The sequence below is a fragment of the Loxodonta africana genome, chromosome 2, assembly GCF_030014295.1.
Source record: "Loxodonta africana isolate mLoxAfr1 chromosome 2, mLoxAfr1.hap2, whole genome shotgun sequence".
NCBI classification, from domain to species: domain Eukaryota; kingdom Metazoa; phylum Chordata; class Mammalia; order Proboscidea; family Elephantidae; genus Loxodonta; species Loxodonta africana.
In genome coordinates this window covers 166,448,638-166,476,004 of record NC_087343.1, presented here as the reverse complement: position 1 = coordinate 166,476,004, position 27,367 = coordinate 166,448,638, and the positions used below count along the sequence as shown (strand labels likewise).

The window sequence follows — 27,367 nt, the reverse complement described above, 5'->3', positions numbered from 1 at the left end:
TCATGTTCCTGAATAATCTTTCTAATTTCTTCAGTTGCGTTATCTATGTATTCCTTGGCTTATTCTGTGTATTGCCTCATTTCCTTCCTGATGTCTTGAAGGGTTCTGTATATTAAGCTTTTGTATTCTGCATCTGGTAATTCCAGGAATGCACTTTCATCTAAAAGATCCCCGGATTCTTTGTTTTGAGAGCCTGTTGAGGTGACCATGGTCTGTTTCTTTACATGACTTGATATTGACTGTTGTCTCTGAGCCATCTATAAGTTATTGTATTAGTTTTTGCTTGCTTACTGTGTCGTAGCTGCTTGCTTTGTTTTTTTTTTTTGGTATACCCCTATGGGTTGCTTGAGTGAGCTAGCTTGATTATTTTTGCCTTTGGAGCTCTGGTGTCCTGTCCCCAGCTTGCTAGAGCTGTTATCAGGTATATCCGTCTAGGAGTCCATTCAGTTTTCTTGTATGAATTCAGCTCAGGTGTCCAGGTAGCTGATCATCAAGTGTGTGGTACAGGCTCTGTCCTACAGTCTTAGAGGGGCAGGGGTGATTGGCATATATACCGGTATGTGATTGCAGCAGGGGGTCATGCTCTGAACAAGGCGGGGGCTGAGGACCGACCCTCAAGTGCCTCTGAGGAAAACATGTCTCTGTTCCCTAGAGCGTGCTCGTGGGTAGGTTCTGCAGAGGGACCATGGACACCCAAAGTTTTTGGTTGTAAGGAATGGGAGGTACTAGTTATCTTTGGACCCCTGTCACAGGTGGCTGGGTGACCTGAGTGGAGCTACCAGTCCGTAGGTCCCTGATGTGGGTAGGTGAGGACCTTGTTTAATAGGCAAGGCAATGTCAAATGTCAAACACCCACCTCTCTGCCGCACTGCTGAAATGGTTGGAGTTTGCCAACAAGGGCCTATTCTCCCGAAATAGGCCCACAGAGGTCCATGCAGAAGGGAAAGGTGCTCAAGGTCCATGGACGGTTTATGCCTGGACAGGAGCCACTTCTGTCCTGAGCTCCCCCAGTTAGTGGAGCTAGCAAATTATCTTTCCCCCCAGTTGCAAATTTTTTCCTTCCCCAAGGCCGGGAGGATGGCTCTAGGTGCTTACCAGGGTCTATCTCAGGCCCAGGGATTCAGCCGCTGAAGACGGCTTGGGGGTGAGGGGGGCGTGGTAAAATATACGCAAGTACTTAGCTTTTGCCGAGAGCACCGTTCTCCTCAGGTTCCGGAGGTGTGAGTGGGCTGTGTGGCTGGCTGCTTCTCCCTGAGGAAACTGTGGCCAAACGCTAGTACCAGCCTGCTGCCGCCACTGCGGCTCCGGGAATGGTGCCTGAGGGCTCCCCGTGATTCAGGTCCGGTAACTCCTTACCACTTCCGAACGGCCTCTTCCTCCTCCTGGCCCTCAGTTCATTGTCTAAGCTTGCCTTTGATGCTCAGGGCTCCTAGCTTGTCACAAATATAGTTTCACTTGTTTTTTCGGGTCTTTGTTGTAAAGAGGGCTCGATGGAAGCGTCTGACTATTCCGCCATCTTGGCTCCGCCTCCCAGATTGGATGTTTTATGATGAAACAACCATATGCCTTGTCACTGAAATCATAAACATGCACCCGTGTGATAAAGGGAATAAGAGCAGTAAAGAACAATATTTCCCCCTTGTATAAGACCTGTACCTCTAGTAGTGAGCAAAATTATTCCAGTGTTACTCAGTCATGGCATCAAATAGGTCATCAGGTTCGGGGAAAGTCTTTTTGATTTTCATTCTGGCTTCCTGATTAAATCAAGGATGATGCCTCGATTGGGTACTAGGGTATCTCTAAAACTTGCTACTTTTTCTTTTTATTGAGGAAAGAGGATAGGTTTCAGCCTCAGATCTTTTAGCCAGCAATAAATTTTATCCAGATTTTGACAAGCTGGTTTAATTCATTGCCTTATTTTTATGGTAACTTTCGATTTACAGCAAGCAATAATGGTTTTGTTTATAAGGCAATAATATGAAGTTGTCTTTTTAAAATATTTAATTGAAATTTAAAAAGTAAATACATTTAAAGAAAATTTTCAATGAAAAATTGTATAAAATAGCATAGATAGTGATTGGATATTGAAAAAAAGTAAAGGTGATATAAGAATACCTGAATTTTAGAAAATATAGGCATTGTGGAAAGTCCACTTGACCAGAAGCCTCATGATCTGGATGTTCTATTCAGTCCCTCCCTACTTCATCCCCTGCCACTCACTCCCCAAGCTTGGCAAAAATTTTCCCATCACGGATGGTAAGGGGAGCAGACAAGATGGCTTTTAAAGTCCTGTCAGTTTTGACAGTTTATGACTCCATATTTATCATCTATCAAGTATACAACCAAAGATACTAAAACTTATAATTACATAGAGGTCAGTTAAAAATTCTGTATGATTTCCAACAAGGCTGGCATTAATCCAAAAAACACAAAACAGTAAATGTTGGAGACATTGTAGAGAGACTGGAACACTTTTACACTGCTGGTGGGAATCTAAAATGGTACAACCACTTTGAAATTGATTTGGTTCTTCCTTAAAAAAGCTAGAAATAGAACTACCATATGATCTAGCAATCCCACTCCTTGGAATATATCCTAGAGAAATAAGAATCTTTACACAAACAGATGTATGCACACCTATGTTTATTTCAGCACTGTTTACAATAGCAAAAAGATGGAAGCAACCAACGTGCCCATCAGCAGATGAATGGATAAATAAATTATGGTATATTCACACAATGGAATACTACGCATTGATAAAGAACAGTGATGAATCTGTGAAACATTTCGTAACATGGAGGAATCTGGAAGGCATTATGCTGAGTGAAATTAGTCAGTTGCAAAAGGACAAATATTGTATAAGACCACTATTATAAAAACTCCAGAAATAGTTTAAACAGAGAAGAAAATATTCTTTGATGGTTATGAGAAGGAGGAGGGAGAGAGGGAAGGAGAGGGGTATCCACTAATTAGTAGATAACTATTTTATCTGAAGGGAAAGGCAACACACAGTACAGGAGAGGTCAGCACAACTAGACTTAACAAAAAGCAAAGAAGCTCCTGAAAAAACTGAACACTTCAAAGGCCAGTGTAGCAGGGTCAGGGGTTTGGGGACCATGGTTTTGGGGGACATCTAGGTCAGTTGGCATAATAAAATCTATTAAGAAAACATTCTGCATCCCACTTTGGAGAGTGGCATCTGAGGTCTTAAATGCTAGCAAGAGGCCATCTAAGATGCATCTATTGGACTCAACCCACCTGGAGCAAAGGAGAATAAAGAACACAGACACAAGGTAATTATGAGCCCAAGAGGCAGAAACGGCCACATAAACCAGAGACTACATCAGCCTGAGACCAGAAGAACTAGACGGTGCCCGGCTATAACCAATGACTGCTCTGACAGGGAACACAACAGAGAACCCCTGGGGGAGCAGAAGTGCAGTGGGATGCAGACCCAAAATACATGTAAAAAGACCAGACTTAATGGTCTGACTGAGACTAGAAGGACCCTAGTGGTCCTGGTCCCCAGACCTTCTGTTAGCCCAAGGCAGGAACTATTTCCAAAGCCAACTCTTCAGACAGGGATTGGACTGGACAATGGGATAGAAGAAGATGCTGGTGAAGAATGAGCTTCTTGGATCAAGTAGACACATGAAACTATGTTAACGTTTCCTGTCTGGAGGGGGGATGAGAGGGCAGAGGGAGTCAGAAGCTGGCTGCATGGACACGAAAAGAGAGAGTAGAAGGAGGGAGTGTGCTGTCTCATTAGGGGGAGAGCAATTAGGAGTATATAACAAGGTGTACATAAAGTTTTGTATGAGAGACTGACTTGATTTGTAAACTTTCACTTAAAGCACAATAAAAAAATCAGCCATTGAAAACTCTATGGAGAACAGTTTTACTCTGACACACGTGAGGTTGCCATAGGTGGGAATCAACTCCATGGCAACTTTTTTTTTTTTTTTTTGATATATCCTATAAACTGAAATCAAACCCACTACTGTTGAGTTGATTCCAACTTACAGTGACCCTATAGGACAGAGTAGAACTGCCCTATAAGGTTTCCAAGGCTGTAAGCTTTATTGAAGCAGGCTGCTACATCTTTCTTCCGTGGAGGGGCTGCTGGGTTTGAACTGCCAACCTTTCAGTTAGCACCCAAGCACTTTAACCACTGTGCCACCAAGGCACCTTATAGTCACTAAAAGAAATAGTCACTACACCATGCTAAATACAGAGTGGCACAGAACACAGATTTGGCCCTGTCCAAGTTTGTGTGATAGCCTCTTTACTCATGTAAAAAGACTAGTTGGTATGTCTTGAGGGTGTGTTAAGCTTCAGTTTGTCTTGTTTTCTGTTTCAGGGAACAGCGAGGGTTTCTTCAGCATCAGTGTCCTACTAGGCATCATCACTGTAGCCCGGAAACTCGATCAGGCATATCATGCCCAGCACACTCTGACAGTGAGGGCAGAAGATCAAGGCTCCCCACAGCGTTACGACCTGGCTACCGTTGTCATTCATATCTCCCCCTCAGAGAGCAGCGCCCCCATCTTTTCAAAAGCTGAGTACTTTGTAGAGATCCCTGAATTAATCCCTATTGGCTCCCCAATCCTCCTTGTGTCGGCTACAAGCTACTCCGAAGTTACCTATGAGTTAAGAGAGGGAAACAAGAATGGCGTATTTTCCATGAACTCATATTCTGGCCTCATCTCCACCCAGAAGAGCTTGGACCATGAGAAAATTTCATCTTACCAGTTGAAAATCCGAGGCAGCAATATGGCAGGTGCATCAACTGATGTCATGGTGCTTGTTTACATAATTGATGAAAATGACAATGCACCCAAGTTCTTAAAGCCGACTTTTGTGGGCCAAATTAGTGAAGCTGCTCCACTGCACAGCATGGTCATGGATGAAAATAACAGCCCCTTTGTCATTCATGCCATCGACAGTGACAAAGAAGCTAATTCCTTGTTGGTCTATAAGATTTTGGACCCAGAAGCCTTGAAGTTTTTCAAAATTGACCCCAGCATGGGAACGCTGACCATTGTATCAGAGATGGATTATGAGAGCATGCCTTCTTTCCAATTCAGTGTCTACGTCCATGACCAAGGAAACCCCATCTTATTTGCACCCAGGCCTGCCCAGGTCATTATCAATGTCAGAGACGTGAATGACTCTCCTCCCAGGTTCTTAGACCCAATGTATGAGGTAGCAGTTGTTGGGCCCACCCATAAGGGGATGGAGCTCCTCATGGTGCAGGCCAGTGATGATGACTCAGAAATCAATTATAGCATCAAAACTGGCAATGCTGATGAAGCTGTCACCATCCATCCCATCACTGGTGTCATATCTGTGCTGAATCCTGCTTTCCTGAGATTCTCTCGGGAGGTCACCATCAGGGCTTCTGATGGCCTGTATCAAGACACTGCACTGGTAAAAATTACTTTGACCCAAGCCCTCAACACAAGCTTACAGTTTGATCAGGATGTCTACAGGGTAGCAGTGAAGGAGAACTTGCAGAGCAGAAAGGCACTGGTGATTCTTGGCGTCCAGGGCAATCACTTGAATGATACCCTTTCCTACTTCCTCTTGAATGGCACAGATTTGTTTGGTATGATCAGGTCAGCAGGTGTTTTGCAGACAAGAGGTGTGGAATTTGACCGGGAGCAGCAGGACATTCATGAGGTGGCTGTGGAAGTGAGGGACAATCGGACCCCTCAGCGGGTGGCTCAGGCTGTGGTCAGAGTTTCTGTTGAGGATGTCAATGACAATCCCCCTGAGTTTCAGCATCTGCCGTACTACACGATCATCCAAGATGGCACGGAACCAGGGGATGTCCTGTTTCAGGTATCTGCCACTGACCAGGACTGGGGGGTAAATGGGGTTGTCACATATGCATTTGCGGAAGATTACACATATTTCCGAATTGACCCCTACCTTGGGGACATATCACTCAAGAAACCCTTTGATTATAAAGCTTTAAATAAGTATTGCCTCAAAGTCATTGCTCGGGATAGAGGAAACCCATCCCTCCAGGCTGAGGAAGAGGTCCATGTCACTGTGAGAAATAAATCCAACCCTTTATTTCAGAGTCCTTATTACAAAGTCAGAGTGCCTGAAAATATTACACTTTATACTCCAATCCTCCACACCCAGGCCCGGAGCCCAGAGGGACTCAGGCTCATCTACAACATTGTGGAGGAAGAGCCCTTGATGTTGTTCAACACTGACTTCAAGACTGGTGTCCTAACGGTGACAGGACCTTTGGATTATGAGTCTAAGACCAAACACATATTCACGGTCCGAGCCACAGACACAGCTCTGGGGTCATTTTCTGAAGCCACAGTGGAAGTTCTGGTTGAGGACATCAATGATAACCCTCCCACTTTCTCTCAATTGGTCTATACCACTTCAGTCTCTGAAGGCTTGCCTGCTCAAACCCCTGTGATCCAACTGTTGGCTTCTGACCGAGACTCAGGGCAGAACCGTGATGTCTCCTATCAGATTGTGGAGGATGGGTCGGATATTTCCAAATTCTTCCAGATCAATGGGAGTACAGGAGAAATGTCCACAGCTCAAGAGCTGGATTATGAAGCTCAACAACACTTTCACGTGAAGGTCAGGGCCATGGATAGAGGAGACCCTCCCCTCACTGGTGAAACTCTTGTGGTTGTCAATGTTTCTGACATCAATGACAACCCCCCAGAGTTCCGGCAACCTCAGTATGAGGCCAATGTTAGTGAGCTAGCAACCTGTGGACACCTGGTTCTCAAAGTCCAAGCTCTTGACCCCGACAGCAGGGACACCTCCTGCCTGGAGTACCTGATTCTTTCTGGCAATCAGGACCGGCATTTCTCCATTAATAGCTCATCAGGAATCATTTCCATGCTCAACCTTTGCAAAAAGCACCTGGACTCTTCTTACAAATTGAGGGTAGGTGCTTCTGATGGGGTCTTCCAGACAGTTGTGCCAGTGTATATTAACACTACAAATGCGAACAAGTATAGCCCAGAGTTCCAGCAGCATGTTTATGAGGCAGAATTAGCAGAAAATGCAAAGGTGGGAACCAAGGTGATTGAGTTGCTAGCCATAGACAAAGACAGCGGTCCCTATGGCACTATAGATTATACCATTATCAACAAACTAGCAGGTGAGAAGTTCTCCATAAACCCCAGTGGCCAGATCACCACTCTGCAGAAACTGGATCGGGAAAACTCAACAGAAAGAGTCATTGCTATTAAGGTCATGGCTCAGGATGGAGGAGGAAGAGTGGCCTTCTGCACTGTGAAGATCATCCTCACGGATGAAAATGACAACCCTCCACAGTTTAAAGCATCTGAGTATACCGTGTCCATTCAGTCCAATGTCAGTAAGGACTTCCCGGTTATCCAGGTGCTGGCCTACGATGCAGATGAAGGTCAGAATGCAGATGTCACCTACTCTGTGGATTCAGTGGAGAACCTGGCTGAAGAGGTTATTGAAGTCAACCCAACCACTGGTGTTGTCAAGGTCAAAGAGAGCCTGGTGGGATTGGAAAACCGAGCCTTTGACTTCAAAATCAAAGCCCAAGATGGGGGCCCTCCTCACTGGGATTCAATGGTGCCAGTACAACTTCAGGTGGTTTCTAATGAAGCACCCTTGCCCAAATTTTCTGAGCCTCTGTATACTTTCTCTGCACCTGAAGATCTTCCAGAAGGGTCTGATATTGGGCTTGTTAAAGCAGTGGCTGCTCAAGATCCGGTCATCTACAGTCTAGTGCAGGGGACCACACCAGAGAGCAACAAGGATGGTGTCTTCTCCTTGGACCAAAACACAGGGGTCTTAAAGGTGAAGAAGGCTATGGACTATGAGTCCACCAAGTGGTACCAGATTGACGTCATGGCACATTGTTCCCATAAGGACACTGACTTGGTCTCCTTGGTCTCCATTAACATCCAAGTGAAAGATGTCAATGACAACAGGCCTATTTTTGAGGCTGATCCATATAAAGCCTTCCTCACTGAGAATATGCCAGTGGGTACTACAGTCATTCAAGTGACTGCCAATGACCAGGACACTGGGAGTGATGGCAGGGTGAGCTACAGACTGGCAGTGGACCCTGGTAGCAATGTCCATGAGCTCTTTGCCATTGACAGCGAGAGTGGCTGGATTACCACACTCCAGGAACTTGACAGTGAGACCCGCCAGTCCTATAGCTTTTATGTGGTGGCCTATGACCATGGCCAGACCCTCCAGCTATCTTCTGAAGCACTGATTGAGGTTTCCATCACAGATGAGAATGACAATGCTCCCCGATTTGCTTCTGAAGACTACAGAGGATTTGTGGTTGAGAACAGTGAACCTGGTGAACTTGTGGCCACTCTGAAGACTCTGGATGATGATATCTCTGAGCAGAACAGACAGGTCACTTGCTACATCACAGGTAAGGATACCTGTCTTAGATGGAAAGCACTGGGGTGTGTTGAAAAAAGGTCAGTAAGAGGGGACCGAATACATGGGTGTAAGTCCTGGCTCTGCCACTTATTGACAGTGTGACCTAGGGCAAGTCACTTAACCTTCCAATATCTCAGTTGTCCATCTATAGACTTGGCATTCCTATTCTCATTCGTCTCTCAGGGATGCTGGTAAAATCTAACTGGAGAAATTTCTGGGAGCCCCCTATAAATTGGGGAGGTGGCACTGGGTGGGTTTGAGTTTATTATTTTAGGTGGTACAAAGAGGAGGCTTTATTATTTTAAGTGGTATAGATGGAATAGAAGGTCAGTTAGCTTCCAAGAGCTGGAGGAGAGGCCAAGAGTTGTGTAATTCATGGGAACTGACAGATGACTGGCTTTGTAGAGTAGCATCCTGCTCAGGGCAAATTGTTGATAATAGAAAATACTTCTTAGTTTGTCACAGGATGTAAGCATTGGAATGATAATGCTTCCTTAGAAAGAATTATAGTCCAATCACCTCATTTCTCTGGTGGGGGAACCAGGACCTAGACAGAAGGAGAAACTCAACCAAGGTCATGCCTAAGCTTGCATCAAGGCTGGGATTAAAACCACGTCCTGCATGCTGCTTTTCTTAGTGGCTCCCTATGGCAAATCCAAATTACCCGCTCCCTGTTCAATGGCTGGAGCAGGCGACCAGTGGCCACAAGAGTTTCTTCACTTCTTAGTGTCCTTTCCCTCCCCTCCTCAGGGCTTGTCATTCCATTCCCACTGACATGGCTCCTTCTGCTATCACAGCTGTCTGATGGAGAGTTAATGAGCCTGAAGTTCCAACTAAGAATCCTAGCCACAGACAGGATCTGAGCATTTGAAACACAGAGCTTTAGGAAAATAGAATCTTATCATCTTATACTGCCGGACTCTTAAAAACATGAAGGTCTTAAAATCTCAGGATAATAGAATAATAAAAGTTAATCATAAAAAAAGCTAATCATAGACTCTTGGAATAATTGCATTTTGGAACTCTGGAACTCTTAGGATTGCAGAGCAAAAAATCTATCTTCCCACACTCCTGTTAGTGATTGGTGTCAAGGAACGATGACTTAGAAACAAACCCAGTGCTCCTGCTTAACCTTCATTTAGTCTGTGTCCTTGTTGTTGTTGTTAGGTGCTGTGGAGTTGGTTCCGACTCATAGCGACCCTATGCACAACAGAACGAAACACTGCCCGGTCCCGCACTATCCTTACAATCGTTGTTATGCTTGAGCCCATTGTTGCAGCCACTGTGTCAATCCACTTCGTTGAGGGCCTTTCTCTTTTCCGCTGACCCCGTACTCTGCCAGGCATGATGTCTTTCTCCATGGACTGATCCCTCCTGACAACACGTCCAAAGTATGTAAGATGCAGTCTCGCCATCCTTGCCTCTAAGGAGCATTCTGGCCGTACTTCTTCCAAGACGGATTTGTTCGTTCTTTTGGCAGTCCATGGTGTATTCAATATTCTTCGCCAACACCACAATTCAAAGGTGTCAACTCTTCTTCGATCTTCCTTATTCATTGTCCAGCTTTCACATGCAAATGAAAAAAAAATTTTTTTTTTTTTTTGAAAATACCATGGCTTGGGTCAGGCACACCTTAGTCTTCAGGGTGACATCTTTGCTCTTCAAAACTTTGAAGAGGTCCTTTGCAACAGATTTGCCCAATGCAATGTGTCTTTTGATTTCTTGACTGTTGCTTCCATGGCTGTTGATTGTGGATCCAAATAAAATGAAATCCTTGACAACTTCAATCTTTTCTCCGTTTATCATGATGTTGCTCATTGGTCCCGTTGTGAGGATTTTTGTTTTCTTTATGTTGAGGTGCAATCCATACTGAAGGCTGTGGTCTTTGATCTTCATTATTAGGTGGTTCAAGTCCTCTTCACTTTCAGCAAGAAAGGTTGTGTCATCTGCATAACGCAGGTTGTTAATGAGTCTTCCTCCAATGCTGATGCCCTGTTCTTCTTCGTATAGTCCAGCTTCTCGTATTATTTGTTCAGCATACAGATTAGATAGGTATGGTGAAAGAATACAACCCTGACACACACCTTTCCTGACTTTAAACCAATCAGTATCCCCTTGTTCTGTCTGAACAACTGCCTCTTGATCTATGTAAAGGTTCCTCACGAGCACAATTAAGTGTTCTGGAATTCCCATCCTTCACAGTGTTATTCATAGTTTGTTATGATCCACACAGTCAAATGCCTTGGCATAGTCAATAAAACACAGGTAAACATCCTTCTGGTATTCTCTGCTTTCAGCCAGGACCCATCTGACATCAGCAATGATATCCCTGGTTCCATGTCCTCTTCTGAAACCGTCCTGAATTTCTGGCAGTCCCTTGTCCATACACTGCTGCAGCCATTTTTGAATGATCTTCAGCAAAATTTTGCTTGCGTGTGATATTAATGATATTGTTCTATAATTTCCACATTCGGTTGGATCACCTTTCTTGGGAATAGGCATAAATATGGATCTCTTCCAGTCAGTTGGCCAGGAAGCTGTCTTCCATATTTCTTGGCATAGATGAGTGAGCACCTCCAGCACTGCATCTGTTTGCTGAAACATCTCAATTGATAGTCCATAAATTCCTGGAGCCTTGTTTTTCGCCAATGCCTTCAGAGCAGCTTGGACTTCTTCCTTCAGTACCATTGGTTCCTGATCATATGCTACCTCTTGAAATGGTTGAATATCGACTAGTTCTTTTTGGTATGATAACTCTGTGTATTCCTTCCATCTTCTTTTGATGCTTCCTGTGTCGTTTAATATTTTCCCCATGGAATCCTTCACTATTGCAACTTGAGGCTTGAATTTTTTCTTCAGTTCTTTCAGCTTGAGAAACGCCGAGCGTGTTCTTCCCTTTGGTTTTCCATCTCCAGCTCTTTGCACATGTCATTATAATACTTCATTTTGTCTTCTCGAGAGGCCCTTTGAAACCTTCTGTTTAGTTCTTTTACTTCATCAATTCTTCCTTTGCTTTAGCTGCTCGACACTCAAGAGCAAGTTTCAGAGTCTCCTGTGACATCCGTCTTGGTCTTTTCTTTCTTTCCTGTCTTTTCAGTGACCTCTTGCTTTCTTCATGGATGATGTCCTTGATGTCATTCCACAACTCATTTGGTCTTTGGGCACTAGTGTTCAATGCGTCAAATCTGTTCTTGAGATGGTCTCTAAATTCAGGTGGGATATACTCAAGGTCATGTTTTGGCTCTCGTGGACTTGCTCTGATTTTCTTCAGTTTCAGCTTGAACTTGCATATGAGCAATTGATGGTCTGTTCCACAGTCGGCCCCTGGCCTTGTTCTGACTGATGATATTGAGGTTTTCCATCGTGTCTTTCCACAGATGTAGTCAGTTTGATTTCTGTGTGTTCCATCTGGCGAGGTCCATGAGTATAGTCGCCGTTTATGTTGGTGAAAGAAGGTATTTGCAATGAAGAAGTCGTTAGTCTGTGTCCTTAGCTGTAAAATAAAACCTTGGAGAGTTTAGTGCTGTTTTCTTCCCACCTCTCCACTGTTGCACAGCTCTTGATGTTAGAAAGTTCTTGTATAGACCTGAAGTATACTTCCCTTTAACTTTCCTCGATGCCTTCCAGGCCACAAAAAGTCAGAAACCTATCCTCAGCCACATTATTTGGAGTGGTGCTTCTCAGAGATAATTCTATTTTAACAGGAAGCTTTCAAAACCAGAAGCAGCTTCAGAACACCAAAGAACTGACTTCATGTAGAATTTTGGATACCTAGAAGGCCACTGGAAACCCTGGTGGTGCAATGGTTAAGAGCTAAGGCTGCTAACCAAAAGGTCAGCAGTTTGAATCCACCAGGCGCTCCTTGGAAACTGTATGGGGCAGTTCTACTCTGTCCTATAGGGTTGCTATGAGTTGGAATCCACTCATCCGCAACAGGTTTCAGGAGGCCATTAAGAAACCCTAGTGGCACAGTGGTTAAGAGCTACAGCTGTTAACCAAAAAGTTGGCAGTTCAAGTCCATCAGTCATTCCTTGGAAACTCTATGGGGCAGTTCTACTCTGTCCTATAGGGTTGCTGTGAGTCAGAACTGACTTGACGACACCTAACAACAAAAGGCTATTAAGAAGACCTCGTGGCACAGAGGCTAAGCACTTGGCTGCTAACCTAAAGGTAGTGGTTCAGATCTATCAGCTACCCCTCAGGAGAAAGATGTGGCAGTTGCTTCCTTAAAGATTACAGCCTTGGAAACCCTATGGGACAGTTCTACTCTGTCCTATAGGTTTGTTATGAGACAGAATTGACTCGATGGCAACAGGATTTTATTGTTGTTGTTAGAAGGCCATTGGGAATCCCTGGGTGGTCCAAATGGTTAAGCACTTGGCTTATACCTGAAATGTTGGTGGTTTCAACCTCCCCAAAGGTGTCTCAGAAGAAAGGCCTGGTGACCTACTTCTGAAAACTAGGAATTGACTTGACAGCAACCAATATTTTGGTAGAAAGCCATTATGAAGCATTGGTTGTTCAGTGGTAGAATTCTCACCCTCCATGCAGGAGACCCAGGTTCGATTCCTGGCCCATGCACCTCATGCCCAGCCACCATCCATCTCTCAGTGATGGACTGAGTATTGCTGTGATGCCAAAAAGGTATCAGCAGTTCTTCCAGACTAAATTGGACTAAGCAGAAATATGTGGCAGTCTACTTCTGAAAATCAGCCAATGAATACCCTATGAGTCACAATGGTTCCATCCTTAATGATCATGGGGATGACACAGGACCAGGCAGCATTTAGTTCCATTGTGGATGGGGTTGCCATGATGGGGGGCTGACTCTATGCCAGCTAACGACAGCAACAGAAGACCATTGAGGGAGAAATTTTTTCCTTTCTCAGCAATCCTAAATAGGTGTCAGGTGGGCTGTCACCTATGCCACATGGTTTGTTCCTGTTGCTTGGCTCCTGAAAGCTCTGTGCTATCTTTTTAGAGGGAGACCCCCTGGGTCAGTTTGGCATCAGCCAAGCTGAGGATGAGTGGAGGATTTTCTCAAGGAAGACCCTGGACCGTGAGCTCACGGCCAAATACTTGCTCAGCGTTACAGCCTCTGACGGCAAGTTCCAGGCTTCAGTCCCCGTGGAGATCTTTGTCCTGGACATCAATGACAACAGCCCGCAGTGCTCACAGGTGAGAGCCTGGTATGAGGAGGGCTGGGAATAGAGGCAAGGAAGCTAGAGAGAAGGAGAAAGACCCAGGGGACCACTTCTGTGACTAGCCATCATTGACCAGATCTGCCCTTACTGCCCAGTTGGTCTCCGACTAGGGTCTTGGAGCAGGGGTCATTCTAGGCAATTCCTTAATCCCTATAGAGATGTCACCTAGCTTTTCAGGACCAGTCATCCACACCTTACCTCCTACACTCCCTAGAAGCATCCAGTTCTTTGCAAAACATATCCAGAAGTAATGTAACGTCTGCATTCTCCAAACACATGCTGCCATGCCCAACGGGCAAGCCCGCCTCCTCTGCTCAGTCTGTTGGCATGGCTCACTATAATCAAATGCATCCAGAGAGACAAGCCCCGAGAGACGCCCTTCTGTCCACCCCCATGTATGCCTGTCCTCACATCTGCGTGAGAAATATAGACCAATACAGATGTACTCCTTCAGGTTATGGACATGTACACAAACATGCAGACAGGGTAGTTACCTCATTGGTAGAAGATACTTTCCTAAAGACCTCATGCAACTCAATGCTGAATTTCCCGTGGGAACAATGGTTGAGTAGTGGTGTGTGTGTCTGTAGGAATTCTGTTCTTAGAGGGCATAAATCGATAAAAACAGTTTTGCTTTTAAACTTTTTTTTTTAACACAGCACCAAATAATTTTTAACTTGGGGGGATTTACAGAATGAAGTTAAAGTATTAATATTTTAATTTAACATCACGAATTAGCATATTTCAAATTTAGATAAAATTTAGCCATGCAGTATAGATACATAAATGCCCAATTGTACATACGCACATATAGACACATACTCGGGAACACACACAGACACATATACCCCATCACCATTTCTTTCTCTGTCTTCTACATTCCAGTCACATTAGGCATAGTAGAAAAAGAAAACCTGGGTTATCAGGATGCACGGAAAATGTCACTGCAGGAGCCAACCTTTTGGGTGGTTTCTTAGAAGAGCAGCCTTTTAGAGGATAATGGTGGCCGTGCCCTCCTCCTCTTCCTCCCTAGGCCATCCTTGTAACCAGCCTACATCCTCCCATCCCCTGACAGCAGCCCTGTGCTGGGAGAGGCTGGAGCCAGGCTCACCCTGGTCTTTCCAGGGATGGCCAACAGCATCAGTGGAGCCAGGTAAAAAGTGCCCACCAGGGCACAAAACCTCCACCCAGAGCACATACAAGGGTCTGTGCTTGCTCACACCTGCTAGTGGTGGAGACTGGGATGCTTGGAAGCTGAGTCCAAAGCCAGCAGCTAAGAAAAATTGGGTTCTCTGGGCCTCCCTGCCTCTGTCCTATGCCATATCCCCAGCCATCCCATGAAGGTGCCTGCAGTGGAGGGAGGGTAAGGCAGGTGATAAGGGCCACGGGGGTCCAGACCTGACTCAAACAGCCAAGTGTCTGTCTGGGGGTGTGGGCAGGGAGGGAAGCACACAGCCTGGCCTCCCCACTGAGGCAGGAGAAGGGCCTTGACCTACCACCTTCAGGAATGCCCATCCCATCCACCTCCTGCAGAAGCCAAAAGGCCCTATGGCGTACGCTGCAGAGGTCCTCCGGCCCTGGGTATGCGCTCTCGGAGGGTGGTTGTTTTTGTTGTTAGGTGCCGTCTAGTCTGTTCTGACTCATAGAGGCCCTATGAACAACAGAACGAAACACTGCCCAGTCCTGGAGTTTCTCTCTATTTCTGTCTTTTCTGATGAGTTTTCTCATCAGCCTTTCGCTTGTTTTTGTCTCCTTTTACCTTGCATGTTTCATCTTCTTCTCCTTCTCTCTGTTCCCCTCAATCCTATCTCTCTGCTTCTCTCTGGCCACCTCTGCCCTTTTAACCCCTCTCTGCTTCTGGCTCCCCTCTCGGTCACTGTGCATCTCTCTGGGCCTGAGTGTACCTTTCACCGTCTCCCTGTTCTTTGTCTTGCCATCTCCAGCTTCTCTATGCCGGCAAAGTCAGTGAAGCTGTAGCTCCAGGTCACTTCGTTCTGAAAGTTTCTGCAATAGACTTGGACACCGACACCAATGCTCAGATCACATATTCTCTCCATGGTCCCGGGTCCGAGGAGTTCAAGCTGGACCCCTATACAGGTAGGTTTCCTGAGCTACAGGATTGAGCCAAGAACTTATTTACTGAATGCCAAGTGTCTAGCACCCTAGTAGGCTCCTTGGAGAACAAGAAGCAGGAGTTCACTTATCCATCCAACCACTCAGCAAACATGTACTGCGGACCCACTCTGTGTCAAGCATTGCACTAGATGCTGGAGAAATAATCAATAGGCCACAAAACAAGATTGAGGTCTTTAAAGTCTGGTGAGAAAGGCAGGCATTGGACGATTGGTTTGAAATGTGCTGAGTTAAGAAGAAATGCAGGGTGCTAAGAGGATGTTTGATTGGTGGAATTGACAGGCTTAGGAGGGGGTTAGGTTAAACTTCTCTGAGGAAATATTTTATGCGTGGTTGGAGAACATATAGAAGTTATCCGGGGATAAGGGAGTAGTAGGGAAGGACATTCAAGCAGACATGAGAGTTTATACAAGAACCCCATGTCAGAAACAGCATGGCCTCTGAGGAGCCTGGTACACAGCGGATGAGGGGAGAGGGCAAGGGGTAAGGTCCTCAGGGCAGGCAGGGCCAAGTTTTACCTTTAGAGCCCCAGAAGGTTTAGACAGGTGAGTGTCATGGTCAAGAATACAACCCCTGCTTTCCATATGGTTATACTGTCAGTTGGGGAAAAACCTCATAGGACTTTGGTGGGGCTTGTGAGAGGTAAAGCAGGTGGAGGCCTAACCCAGGCCTGGCATATGATAAGAGCTGAAAACAGAGTGGCTGCCATGATCATCATTATTAGTTAGGGGACAAAGCCCCCAGGAGGCAGACAGCCCTGCAGGGAGGCCATGAATATCTGGGAGAAGCCAAGCTGTGAGAGGCTGGTGGAGAGGACAGGGTGGGACCTGCTTCCAGTGAAAGAGCAACCCCAGAAGGGGTGGGTCCCTGTCCTGCTGCTGTAGGAGAAGACATGGGGTTGTGGAGCATAGAGGGCCCAGGCCACAGAGGGCCGGCTGGCAGCACTTGGCTTGGGTCCAGTAGTTCAAAGGATGCCTTGGAGATTCCTGAGTAGGGAGGTAGCTGGTGAGAGTGGTGTCCTTCCTGACTTCAGCATGGGCATGCTGAGTGACCCCTGGCAGATTACCTAACCTTTCTCTGCTGCTGTTTGTTCAGCTGCAAGATGGACTGGTGGGGTCTTTAAAAAACAAAAACTGGGTAGTTTTTCTGAATATGGATAATACATGCTTATTGCACAAAAATGCAAACAAGGTATGTTTGAACGAATGTTTTCAAATTATGCAGAAACTGGAAAGTCCCCATAATACCTCACCCCTCACCACCAAAGATAAGCACTGTTGGTATATGTTCTGCCATTTTGCAAAAATGGAATGCTAGCTTGTGACTTGATTTTTTCACTTAGTAATATCTTGGAGATCTTAACAAGACAGTACATAAAACTCGATCATAATTCCTTTTTGTTTTTTTACAGTATTTTACTGTATGGCTCAACCATAATATACTTAACCAGTCCCTTTTTGAGGGTCATGTAGGTTGATCTTAATATGTTGTTATTATAAAAAATGCTGCAGAGAATATCCTTATGCACGTATTTTTATCCTTTGGTTAATTATTGTAAAGGATACATTCCTAGAAATGAAATTATGGGCCAAGGGTAACATATTTTATATGTTGTTAAAAACCAATGTTAGAAACTGCCTAATTGCCGTTTACAAATTCTGTGCCTATTTGTAGTTTGTTGATGAGGATTTACAATGGTGACTGTGGTGGTGGAATGTGTTTGGGAGAATTAGGGTTACGGGAGGGAGTGGGAAGATACAGGCTGAGCCGCCTTCCTGACCGTACATACACAAGACTGATCCCTTTCCTCTGTGACAAAACCTTGTGTGTCTGGGTAGGTATTTAGAGGCTCATGCTGAGGTGTCCCCAAAGAAAGCTCACGTGCTCTCATTTCTCTGGCCAGGGGAGCTGACTACATTCAGAGCCCTAGACCGTGAGAAGAAGGATGTGTACAACCTTGTTGCCAAGGCGACAGATGGAGGCGGCCGGTCTTGCCAGGCAGATGTGACCCTCCACGTGGAGGATGTGAATGACAACGCCCCACGGTTCTTCCCCAGCCACTGTTCTGTGGCTGTCTTCGACAACACCACGGTTAAAACCCCCGTGGCTGTGGTATTTGCCCGGGATCCTGACCAAGGTAAGTCTGAGAAGGGATTGGCCACCACTTCTGCTCTGGGGTTGCCTTGGGTGGGAGTTTTCTTCTCTCTGTGTTTCTCTTGGACTAAGGGCTGTGCCTCCTCTCTGAGTCTATGGATGCTTGAAAGTGGAAAACTTTTGAGACTGGAGATATAAGTACCATGTAGCAAAAGGTTTTAACAATGTTGTGAGGCAGGTATACTTCATCCTCATTGTTTCTCCCCTGTCACCCAGGCCTGGGGTCATTTCAATCCTGCCATTTAACCTCATTTAACCTGGATTTTGTGTGTAAAAGTTTTAACCAGAAACATACCAATCACAATTATTTCAACTCAATTTGCCATAAGAACTTTTTACACAAACTCCATTAAGTCTATTAAATTCCTTGATAAATTTTCTATACAGTGAACTTTAATCATTTCTAATATTTTCCATTTTAATGTTAATGGTGTTATTTTCATTGGGATTCATTCTTTTCTTTAAAAAGTTACAAGGCAAACCGAGGTCATCAATGAGCATCGCTGCCATATTATACCAGTTACAGCTTCTGCCATCATGAAGTAGTTTGTGTGTGTGTGTGTGGAGATTATATGTGTGTGTGTATGCATGCATATATACATACTTATACACACACACACACACACAAACACACACACATGCATATCCAATTTTCCTGGCTCAAATTTTATAATTCAGGTAGAGCAAAAAAAAAAAAAAAACATAGCCAGTCCAACATAGATTGATAATGATAATTATAATACTGTAATAAAAGTGGGATCAAAACACCCTGCTTTGTTTGACACTAGCAGGGTAAGTTTAAGACTCTCAGAGGAAATGATGGGGCTCTGGCGGTGCAGTGGTTAAGAGGTCAGGCAGCTACCCAAAAAATTGGCAGTTGGAATCCACCAGCCACTCCTTGGAAACTCTGTGGGGTAGCTATACTCTGTCCTATAGGTTTGCTATGAGTCGAAGTCGACTTGATGGCAGTGGGTTTGGGGTCTTTAGGGGATGTGAGTTTTAGCCTCACTTTGAGGGAAGTGAGAAATTTTGGAGGGATGCAGGTGTTCTAGAAAGGCAAATAGTCAGTGCAAAGGCAGGAGATCTAGACCTAGGAAACCTCTGTGTTTGTGTGTGTGTGTGTGTGTATGTGTGTGGCAAGGGGTTAGCAAGTATAAGGCATAGCTGGGTTTGGTAGGAAGGATCCAGAATGCACCAGAGCTGAAGTGACCCAAAAGTCATTTCATCTAACCCTCCACCTAACAGCTGCAAGGCCCTCTGTGGGCCCAGTTAGCCACTGCTTGCACACCTCCAGAGACAGGATGCTCCCTACTTCCTAAGCCACCATTTCTTTCCTCAGCACTTCAAATCAAGTGCTGCTTATTGGAGTTGGCCCCAGTCAGTCCTGGTCCTGACCTCTGCAGCCACACAACTCTCCTAGCCCCCCTCCAGGAAAAGCCCTTCTGAGACTGGGAGGTGGTGACCACCTGCTCCAGCCCCAAGACTTTCTGGGCGGAGCAGCTCTGGCTCCCTCAAGCTCATGGTTCCAATCCCACTTCCTTTCTTGGGCACATCCTCTGGTCTTGCATCGGTCAGCCATTAACCCTTGAAAACTGCTTGTACTCTAACCCACGTAGTCCGCCCAGATGTTCTAAGTACAGCCTGACCAGCATGCCTCTTTCCAGAAGAATTATGGTCTCTCTGGAAAAATGCATTTATGGGATTTGCATGGTGTGTGCGTTAACTTATATAAATTCAGCTATTGGTACAGAAAATATCTTCCACCACTTCCCCAAAGGGGCGTGTGTCCTTGTGTACATGAGACCTGAGACCCTTAGGTTAAGGGCCTGTCTTCCTCCCACTGAGTAAGGATTTTACAGCTGAACACTAAACGTTGGTATTTTTCATACACCGTGGCCCCTACGCATGCCAGCTACTTCATCTGGGCCATAACCGAAGAAGTCTATACAATCAGAGCCAAAACCACAGAAACACCGTGTGTTTTGGTTTGCTAAGAACTTTCCGTGGGTGTGTGTTTTAACTTTCTATTTTGACATAATTATAGCCTCATAGGAAGTTGCAAAAACAGTACTGAGAGTCTCATGCACCCTTCATCCAGCTTTCGTGAGTGGTAACATTGTACAGCTGTAGTTCAATATCAAAATCAGAAAATTGGCATTGGTGTGGTACTATTAACTAGACTATAGGCCTTAATCAGATTTCGCTAGTTTTTACATGAGCTCATTTGTATGTGTGTGCACATGTGTGTGTACATATGTTTTTATGTGTGTATAATTCTAGGCAATATTACCCCAGGTATAGATTTGTGTAACCACCACCACAATCAAGATGCAGAGCTGACCCGTCACAACCAAGGAATCCACCATGCGTTGTTTTGGTCTCGCGTAATTTTCATTTCATAAGTGGACATTGGACTCCAATCTTCATATAACATTTTCAGATAATTTAATAGATTTGCAGACTGGCTCCTCAAGAGCTTTTCTAAGAGGGCTTGGACCCCACCCCCCACCCCAGTCAAGAGCCCCTGCTCGAGAGAGTCTCACTCAGTACACCAAAAAAAAAAAAAAAAAAAAATTGCCATCAGATCTATTCTGACTCATGGGGACCCCATGTGTGTCAGAGTAAAACCGTGCTCCATAGGGTTTTCAATGGCTGATTTTTCAGAAGTAGACTGTCAGGCCTTTCTTCTGAGGCACCCCTGGGTGGACTTGAACCTTCAGCCTTCCAGTTAGCAGCTGGCCATGGTAACATTTTGCACTATTTGAAAACAAACAAACAAGCAAAGAAAACTCATTGCCGTTGATTCTGACTCATAGCGACCCTATAGAACAGAGTAGAACTGCTCCATAGTGTTTCCAAGGAGCAGCTGATGGATTTGAACTGCTGACCTTTTGGTTAGCAGCCAAGCTCTTAACTACTACACCACTAGGACTCCCTTGCACTATTCAAAAGAAAGCCACTGCCTTCGAGTCGATTCCGACTCATAGCAACCCTATAGGACAAAGTACAACTGCCCCACAGAGTTTCCAAGGAGCGTCTGGTGGATTTGAACTGCCAACCTTTTGGTTAGCAGCCATAGCTCTTAACCACTACGCCACCAGGCATAGTGGTTAAGTCCTTTAGGTTAGTAGTTGAGTGCAAACCACTTGTGCCACCTGCTCAATACAGCCTAAGCAAATTAGCCTTGACAGGGGAGCTCTCTCCTAAGCCCTCCTGTCGCTGGAGGGTTTGCTGCAGACAGGGCCAGAGGAGGGGCCTCAGTGTGAATTATGCCTCTGTCTCCCCCATAGGCACCAATGCCCAGGTGGTTTACTCTCTGACGGGTTCCGATGAAGGGCACTTTTCCATCGAGGCTACCACGGGTGTGATCAGGCTAGAGAAGCCGCTGCGAGACAGGCCTCAGGCTGTGCTGGAGCTCACGGTCCGTGCCTCTGACCTGGGCACCCCGACGCCACTCTCTACGCTAGGCACCGTCACGGTCTCTGTAGTGGGCCTGGATGACTACCTGCCTGTGTTCCTTAGCACGGAGTACAACGTGCAGGTGCGTGAGGACACCCAGCCTGGCACAGAGGTGCTGCATCTGGCCGCCCTCACTCGGCCAGGTGCAGAGAAGACAGGCTACCGCATCGTCAGTGGGAATGAGCAAGGCAGGTTCCGCCTGCACACTCACACAGGTAAGCCAGCGCATGGGCCAGCCCACGCATGCACACACATATATACACACGCACACACACCCTGAGAGGAGACGGGATGTTGAGAAGGGTCATGGGGTGTATGCCCATCCAACCTTCTCCCAGAGCATACTTCCATGGCCATTTCTCCACTCTTGTGCCTGTCCAGTACCAGGTCCCTTCTTCCACCCTGGGCCCACCTGATTTGGGAGCTTCCCCTGTTCACCCAAATTCCCATCCAGGACTCTGTGCCCAGGGCCCTTGGGGACCCACCACCTCCCACAGTTTGAGGCTTCATGGCCTCAGCTCAGACCCACCCCAGGAGGCTGAGGCCTGTTTCCCTCCTTGGCCACAGGATCATGAATCACTTGCCGGAAGTTGGTGCTTACCCAGCCCGGGGTAAGGCTGCCTGCTTCCCTCCAACAGCCCTCCTCCAAGACACCCTAACACCCATGAATGTTCCCTTCCTCTCACAGAGAGAGAGGGAAGTAGGAAACCATCTATTTTCTTTCCTCTACTCACAGTAGAAGAATCTAAGCTAGACTCACAGGGTCTCATGGACCAGGTGCTCCCTACTTCCTAAAATAGCCACCTTATTGTTGAGCAGTATTTTTAACAAGTTTTTATTATGGAAATTTAAAACACATACAGAACTAGGGACAAGAGCATAATGAGCCCCATGTTCCCATCACCAGCTTCCCATCAGTATTTATCTACATATGGCCAGTCCAGTTTCATCTTTACCCTTCACCCCCACGCCCACTCACTGATGAGTTATTTTACAGCAAATCCCAGACATCCAATCATTTCACCCATAAATACTTCAGTAGGTATCTCTAAACGATTTCCAGTTCCCATCGAGTCTGCTCCTACCCATAGTGACTCCATGTGTGTCAGGTAGAATTGCCTCCACAGGATTCTCAGTGGCTGATTTTCCAGAAGTAGATCATCAGGCCTTTCTTCTGAGGAGCTCTGGGTGGACTTAAACCACCAACCTTTCGGTTAGCAGCTGGGTGCGTTAATTGTTTGCACCATTCCAAACAAACAAACAAAAAACCCACTGCTGTCAAGTCAATTCCGACTCAGAGTGACCCATAGGATTTCCAAGGCTGTAAATCTTTATGGAAGCAGACTGCCACATCTTTCTTCCACAGAGCCACTGGTGGATTCGAATTGCCGACGTTTTGGTCAGCATCTGTAGCTCACTGTAGCTCTTAACCACTGTGCCACCAGGGCTCCTTTTCACCATTAAACCAAAAAAAAAAAAAAAAAAACAAACCCATTGCCGTCAAGTCGATTCCGACTCATAGCGACCCTATAGGACAGGGTAGAACTGCCCCATAGGGTTTCCAAGGAGCGCCTGGTGGATTCGAACTGCTGACCTTTTTGATTAGCAGCTGTAGCTCTTAACCACTATGCTACCAGGGTTTCCTTCGCACCATTAGGAGTTACAAAATGGTGATTTTCTAATCCTATCATTCCTCATTCATTTACTAACTGGAATTCTTTCATGAAGATGAGTTTTCCACCATTAACTATTTGGTTATCCAAGAAAGGCAGGATAGGTCCTTGGTCTTCACTTGTCTATTCCAGTTTTCAGAATAGGGCCCTAGCAGAGAGGTTGAACAACTTTGGCTATTATTATTTTCTTTTTATAACCTAAATTCTGTCATTGACTACCTGGTGAGCTTGGACAAGTCACTTACCTGTTAGGAACATCAGTCGACTCACCTAGAAAATGGGAATAATAATAATTGTTCTTGTTCCACAGAGCTGTTACAGATTTAAGTGAAATAAATTTAATATTACAGATTTACATGACATATTGCAGAAATAAATGAGGGGAAAACACTGCTATTGGGAACGATAATACTGAAGATGAGAGGAGGAGATGGAGGGGGAGGGGTAAGAGAAGGAGTTGGGGAGACAGAAGGGATGAGGAGATCTGTCTCCCCCAGCCCTGTTGAGCTGCCTCTTCTGGAGTATTGCTAAAGATCCCTCAGTCCTCTTCCCATGTGGTTCCAACAGCCTCATTGCTCCATCACCTCTTGTTTCTTCAGGGGTCCTATATGTCAACAGGAGTTTGGATTTTGAGACAAGCCCCAAGTACTTCTTGTCCATCGAGTGTAGCCGGAAGGGCTCTTCCTCCCTCAGTGACATGACCACAATCGTGGTCAACATCACTGATGTCAATGAACACCAGCCCAGGTTCCTCCAGGACCTGTACAGCGTGAAGGTCTTGGAGAACGCCATCGTGGGGGACATCATCCTCACAGTAAGGACCCCAGCTTTGCTCTTTGTGGGGCATGAACTCAAGGATGGATTCTCATCTTCTCCCCCCACCCCCAGTCAGCCATGAGCATGGATTCACTTTTCAAATTAATAGACTATGAATTTGACTGTGACTCCTAGCCACTCCGCCAAACTGCTTCTCATAACAGAGCATCTCAGAGCCATGTTCGGTATGACTGGATACTGATCGAGTGGGGCACGGGATAGCCAAACTTTGACAGGAGAGGAAAGAGAAGAGATAGGCCCCAGGGGGCTGCCAGAGGCTCCAAAGCCTGGGAAGGGCCTGGTCACAGTGAGTGATATGGAGTGTCAGTGAGTGGGGAACACTAAATAACACCTCTTTGCATTAAACATGTCTGGATCCCTTCTGTGATGGAGTGAAACCAAGCTCCATATGCCCACATTCAGGTTCTCTGTGACCCTCTTCAGTCTGCCTCGCAGTCTTACCTCTTTCCACTCCTGTAATCCCATGCACCCTGCGTTTCAATCACACAGGAAGTTACGCCTTTCCCCAAACATCCTCTGCATTTTCACGCCTCTGGGCTCATACTGTTTTCTTTGCTTGGAAAGCCTGCTCCACCCCCAGGAGCCCTTCTTATCCTTCGGGACTTCATAAATCCTTTTTAATATCCCTAGGTGGAATTTATCATTGTGTTCTTTGTGCTCAAATACTTTGCCCCAAATTAGAGTTACCCGTAATATTAAACATTATGCTTCCTGGGGACATATTCATTTTTACAGTCCTACCACTTAACACAAGACCTAGCACCCTGTTAGTATGAGTGAATGAATGAATGGATAAATGAATGAACTGTGGCATGCTAGAGTCCACACTAGGATGTGAATGAAGAGATTCTCTTGGCAGGGATGACTGTGGTCCAAGGACTCCAACCCAATATAATGGGCAGGGACATATCTGTCCCCTGTATACTTCCAGGGGCCAGGATTCCTTTCTGGTCCCTTGTGCTCCCCCATTCACAGGCCACCTCCCCCCACTGCAGGTGTCAGCAACCGATGAAGATGGACCCCTCAATAATGCCATCACCTATAGCCTGGTAGGAGGGAACCAGCTTGGGCACTTCACCATCCACCCCAAGACAGGGGAGCTACAGGTGGCCAAGGCTCTGGACTGGGAGCAGGTGAGTCACAGGGGAGGGGCTCTATCTGACCTCACCAGAGCAGAGAGATGACCCCACTGCAGGCTTAGAGGATGATTTTCAGTCAAAGTCCAGTCCTCACCACTTCCCCAGATCTGCCCGGGGAGCCTCCCACTTGTGTTCTCTGTGGGGCCTCTGTGGGATGGGAGGCCAGAGGCAGGGAGGAGCTGAGTGACCCTTAACCTTCCCCTGAGGGGCTTAGGCCAGCTTCTCACTATTGACCAGTTATTATGACAATAATAACCACCATTCACTGAACACTTGCTCTGTGTCAGGCACTTTGCTAATGCTTTACGTGCATTGTTCCATTCAATCCTCAAATGAATGCTAGTAAGTGGGTCTAGATATTATCCTCAGAGAAATTTAACCACTTGTCCCATGTCATACTGCTAGTAAATGGGTGAGCTGGAAATCAAACCTATTTCTGTCTAACTCCAGAACCTAAGCCCCAAAATAGTATGGGGTAGGCAACGAGAGTGGGCATAGGGTAGCGTCTCCATCTTATTTTACCAAAAACATTAGAGATAAGGCAGGGGGGTAGAACTGAGGGGCTCATTGCTAACTCTCCACTGGGCATCTTGGGACAGACTTCTAGCTACTTGCTGAGACTCCGAGCCACAGACAGTGGACAGCCCCCACTCCATGAGGACACAGACATCGATATCCAAGTGGTTGACGTCAATGATAATCCACCTAGATTCTTCCAGCTCAACTACAGCACCACTGTCCAGGTAAGGTCAAGCTTCCAGAGACACCTTGAGGCCAGTCTTCCTTCTTTTCCTTCCTAGTGGTTGGTGCTAACCAGGGGTATCACTCCACCAAACAAGTCCACTTTGCCCACTGATAACCCCAAAGGCAATCCTATCACTATGATGAAATGAGATGGATTAGTGGCAGTTATATTGATGAGATCTACAAGATTAGATAGTGTCTTAAGCCAATCTCTTTGAGATAGAAAAGAGAGAAGCAAGCAGAGAGATAGGGGGACCTCATACCACCAAGAGAGCGCTGGGAGCATGGCACGTCCTTTGGACCTGAGGTTCCTGTGCTGATATCCTCCCAAACTAAGGGAAGACTGATGACAAGGACCTTCCTCCAGAGCCAACAGAGAGAAAAAGCCTTCCCTTGGAGCTGGAGCCCTGAATTTGGACTTGTAGCCTACTGGACTGTGAGAGAATAAACTTCTCTTTGTTAAAGCCATTTACTTGTACTATTTCTGTTATAGCAGCACTACATGACTAAAACACCATCTTTAATAAACTCAGAGAAAATATAGCTTAATATTTAGCTAACTTCTATAGGGGGAAGGTTTTTATAAGCATAAAGGCAATGCAACAAAAGCATAAAGGAAAAATGTTGATTCGATTACATAAAACTATAAAACATTTGTATGATCGAAATCAACGTAAAATTTTAGAACACTTAAAATTCTAGCCCCATCATTGCCCATAAAGAAGGGTACATACAGTCATCGCCTTTGTTTTGGTTGGGTTACTGACATGGGTAAGGAGAGGTCTGAAGGGGTTAGATCATGGGATCATTGAATGCAGGGCTGGTAACCAGTAGTGTGTGTGCATAGATGTGACTGCATCTGTTATTAAAATGCTGGTCTGTAATATCTGCTGCATGGAGCCTCACCTTCCCTCCCTGAAGAATCTGTCCTTATCAGAGAAGAAATCTTTTCAGAACCCCCACCTGATAGACTTCTCCAGGGTCAGAATTGTGTTACTTGCTTTCTTAGTCACCTAGTGCTGCTGCAACAAAAAAGTACCACAAGTGAGTGTCTTCGAAGAACATAAATTTATTTCTCACAGTTCTGGAGGCTTAAAGTCCAGATCAAGGTTTCAGCTGTGTTGATTCTTTCTGTGGGCCTTTCTCCTAGTTTCTGGAGTTTGCTGGTAATGCTTGGCGTTCCTTCGCACTTAGACAGGTCCTAACCTAGCATGTCTTCCCCTCTGTGTATGTGTGTCTATGCCTATTCTTTTCGTAAGATACCATTCAGAAGGCTTTAGGTTTAGACCCACCCTACTCTGGTATGACTTCATTAACATAACGAAGAAACCCCCTACTTCCAAATAGGGTCATATTTACAGGTACAGGGGATAGGGCTTCCATGTATCTTTTGGGGGGCCTCGACTCAATCTATAACAGATGCTTACCCACAAACCAAAACCTGGCTCAGGGAATCAGGCTATTAAAGCTGATGTAGACCAATCATAGTCCATCTTTTCTTAGGAGGGTTACATCTTCCCTGAGGATATCACCACCCGACACCTGAACAAAATTAGGGTTTGTAAGGAAGGAAGGGAGGGATGGCTGCTGGATA

At 45.8% G+C, this 27,367-nt stretch overlaps 1 protein-coding gene across 1 annotated transcript in view; it reads left to right on the top strand.

Moving 5' to 3' along the window:
* The window catches only part of FAT2 (FAT atypical cadherin 2), a 75,849-nt gene that overhangs the window by 30,390 nt on the left and 18,092 nt on the right, over positions 1 to 27,367 (top strand). The window contains exons 9-16 of the mRNA XM_003404612.3: positions 4,361 to 8,419; positions 13,412 to 13,608; positions 15,578 to 15,731; positions 17,671 to 17,904; positions 21,212 to 21,595; positions 23,653 to 23,867; positions 24,886 to 25,023; positions 25,629 to 25,772. Coding sequence (XP_003404660.2) covers positions 4,361 to 8,419; positions 13,412 to 13,608; positions 15,578 to 15,731; positions 17,671 to 17,904; positions 21,212 to 21,595; positions 23,653 to 23,867; positions 24,886 to 25,023; positions 25,629 to 25,772 — 5,525 coding nt within the window. The remainder of the gene's footprint in view (positions 1 to 4,360; positions 8,420 to 13,411; positions 13,609 to 15,577; positions 15,732 to 17,670; positions 17,905 to 21,211; positions 21,596 to 23,652; positions 23,868 to 24,885; positions 25,024 to 25,628; positions 25,773 to 27,367) is intronic.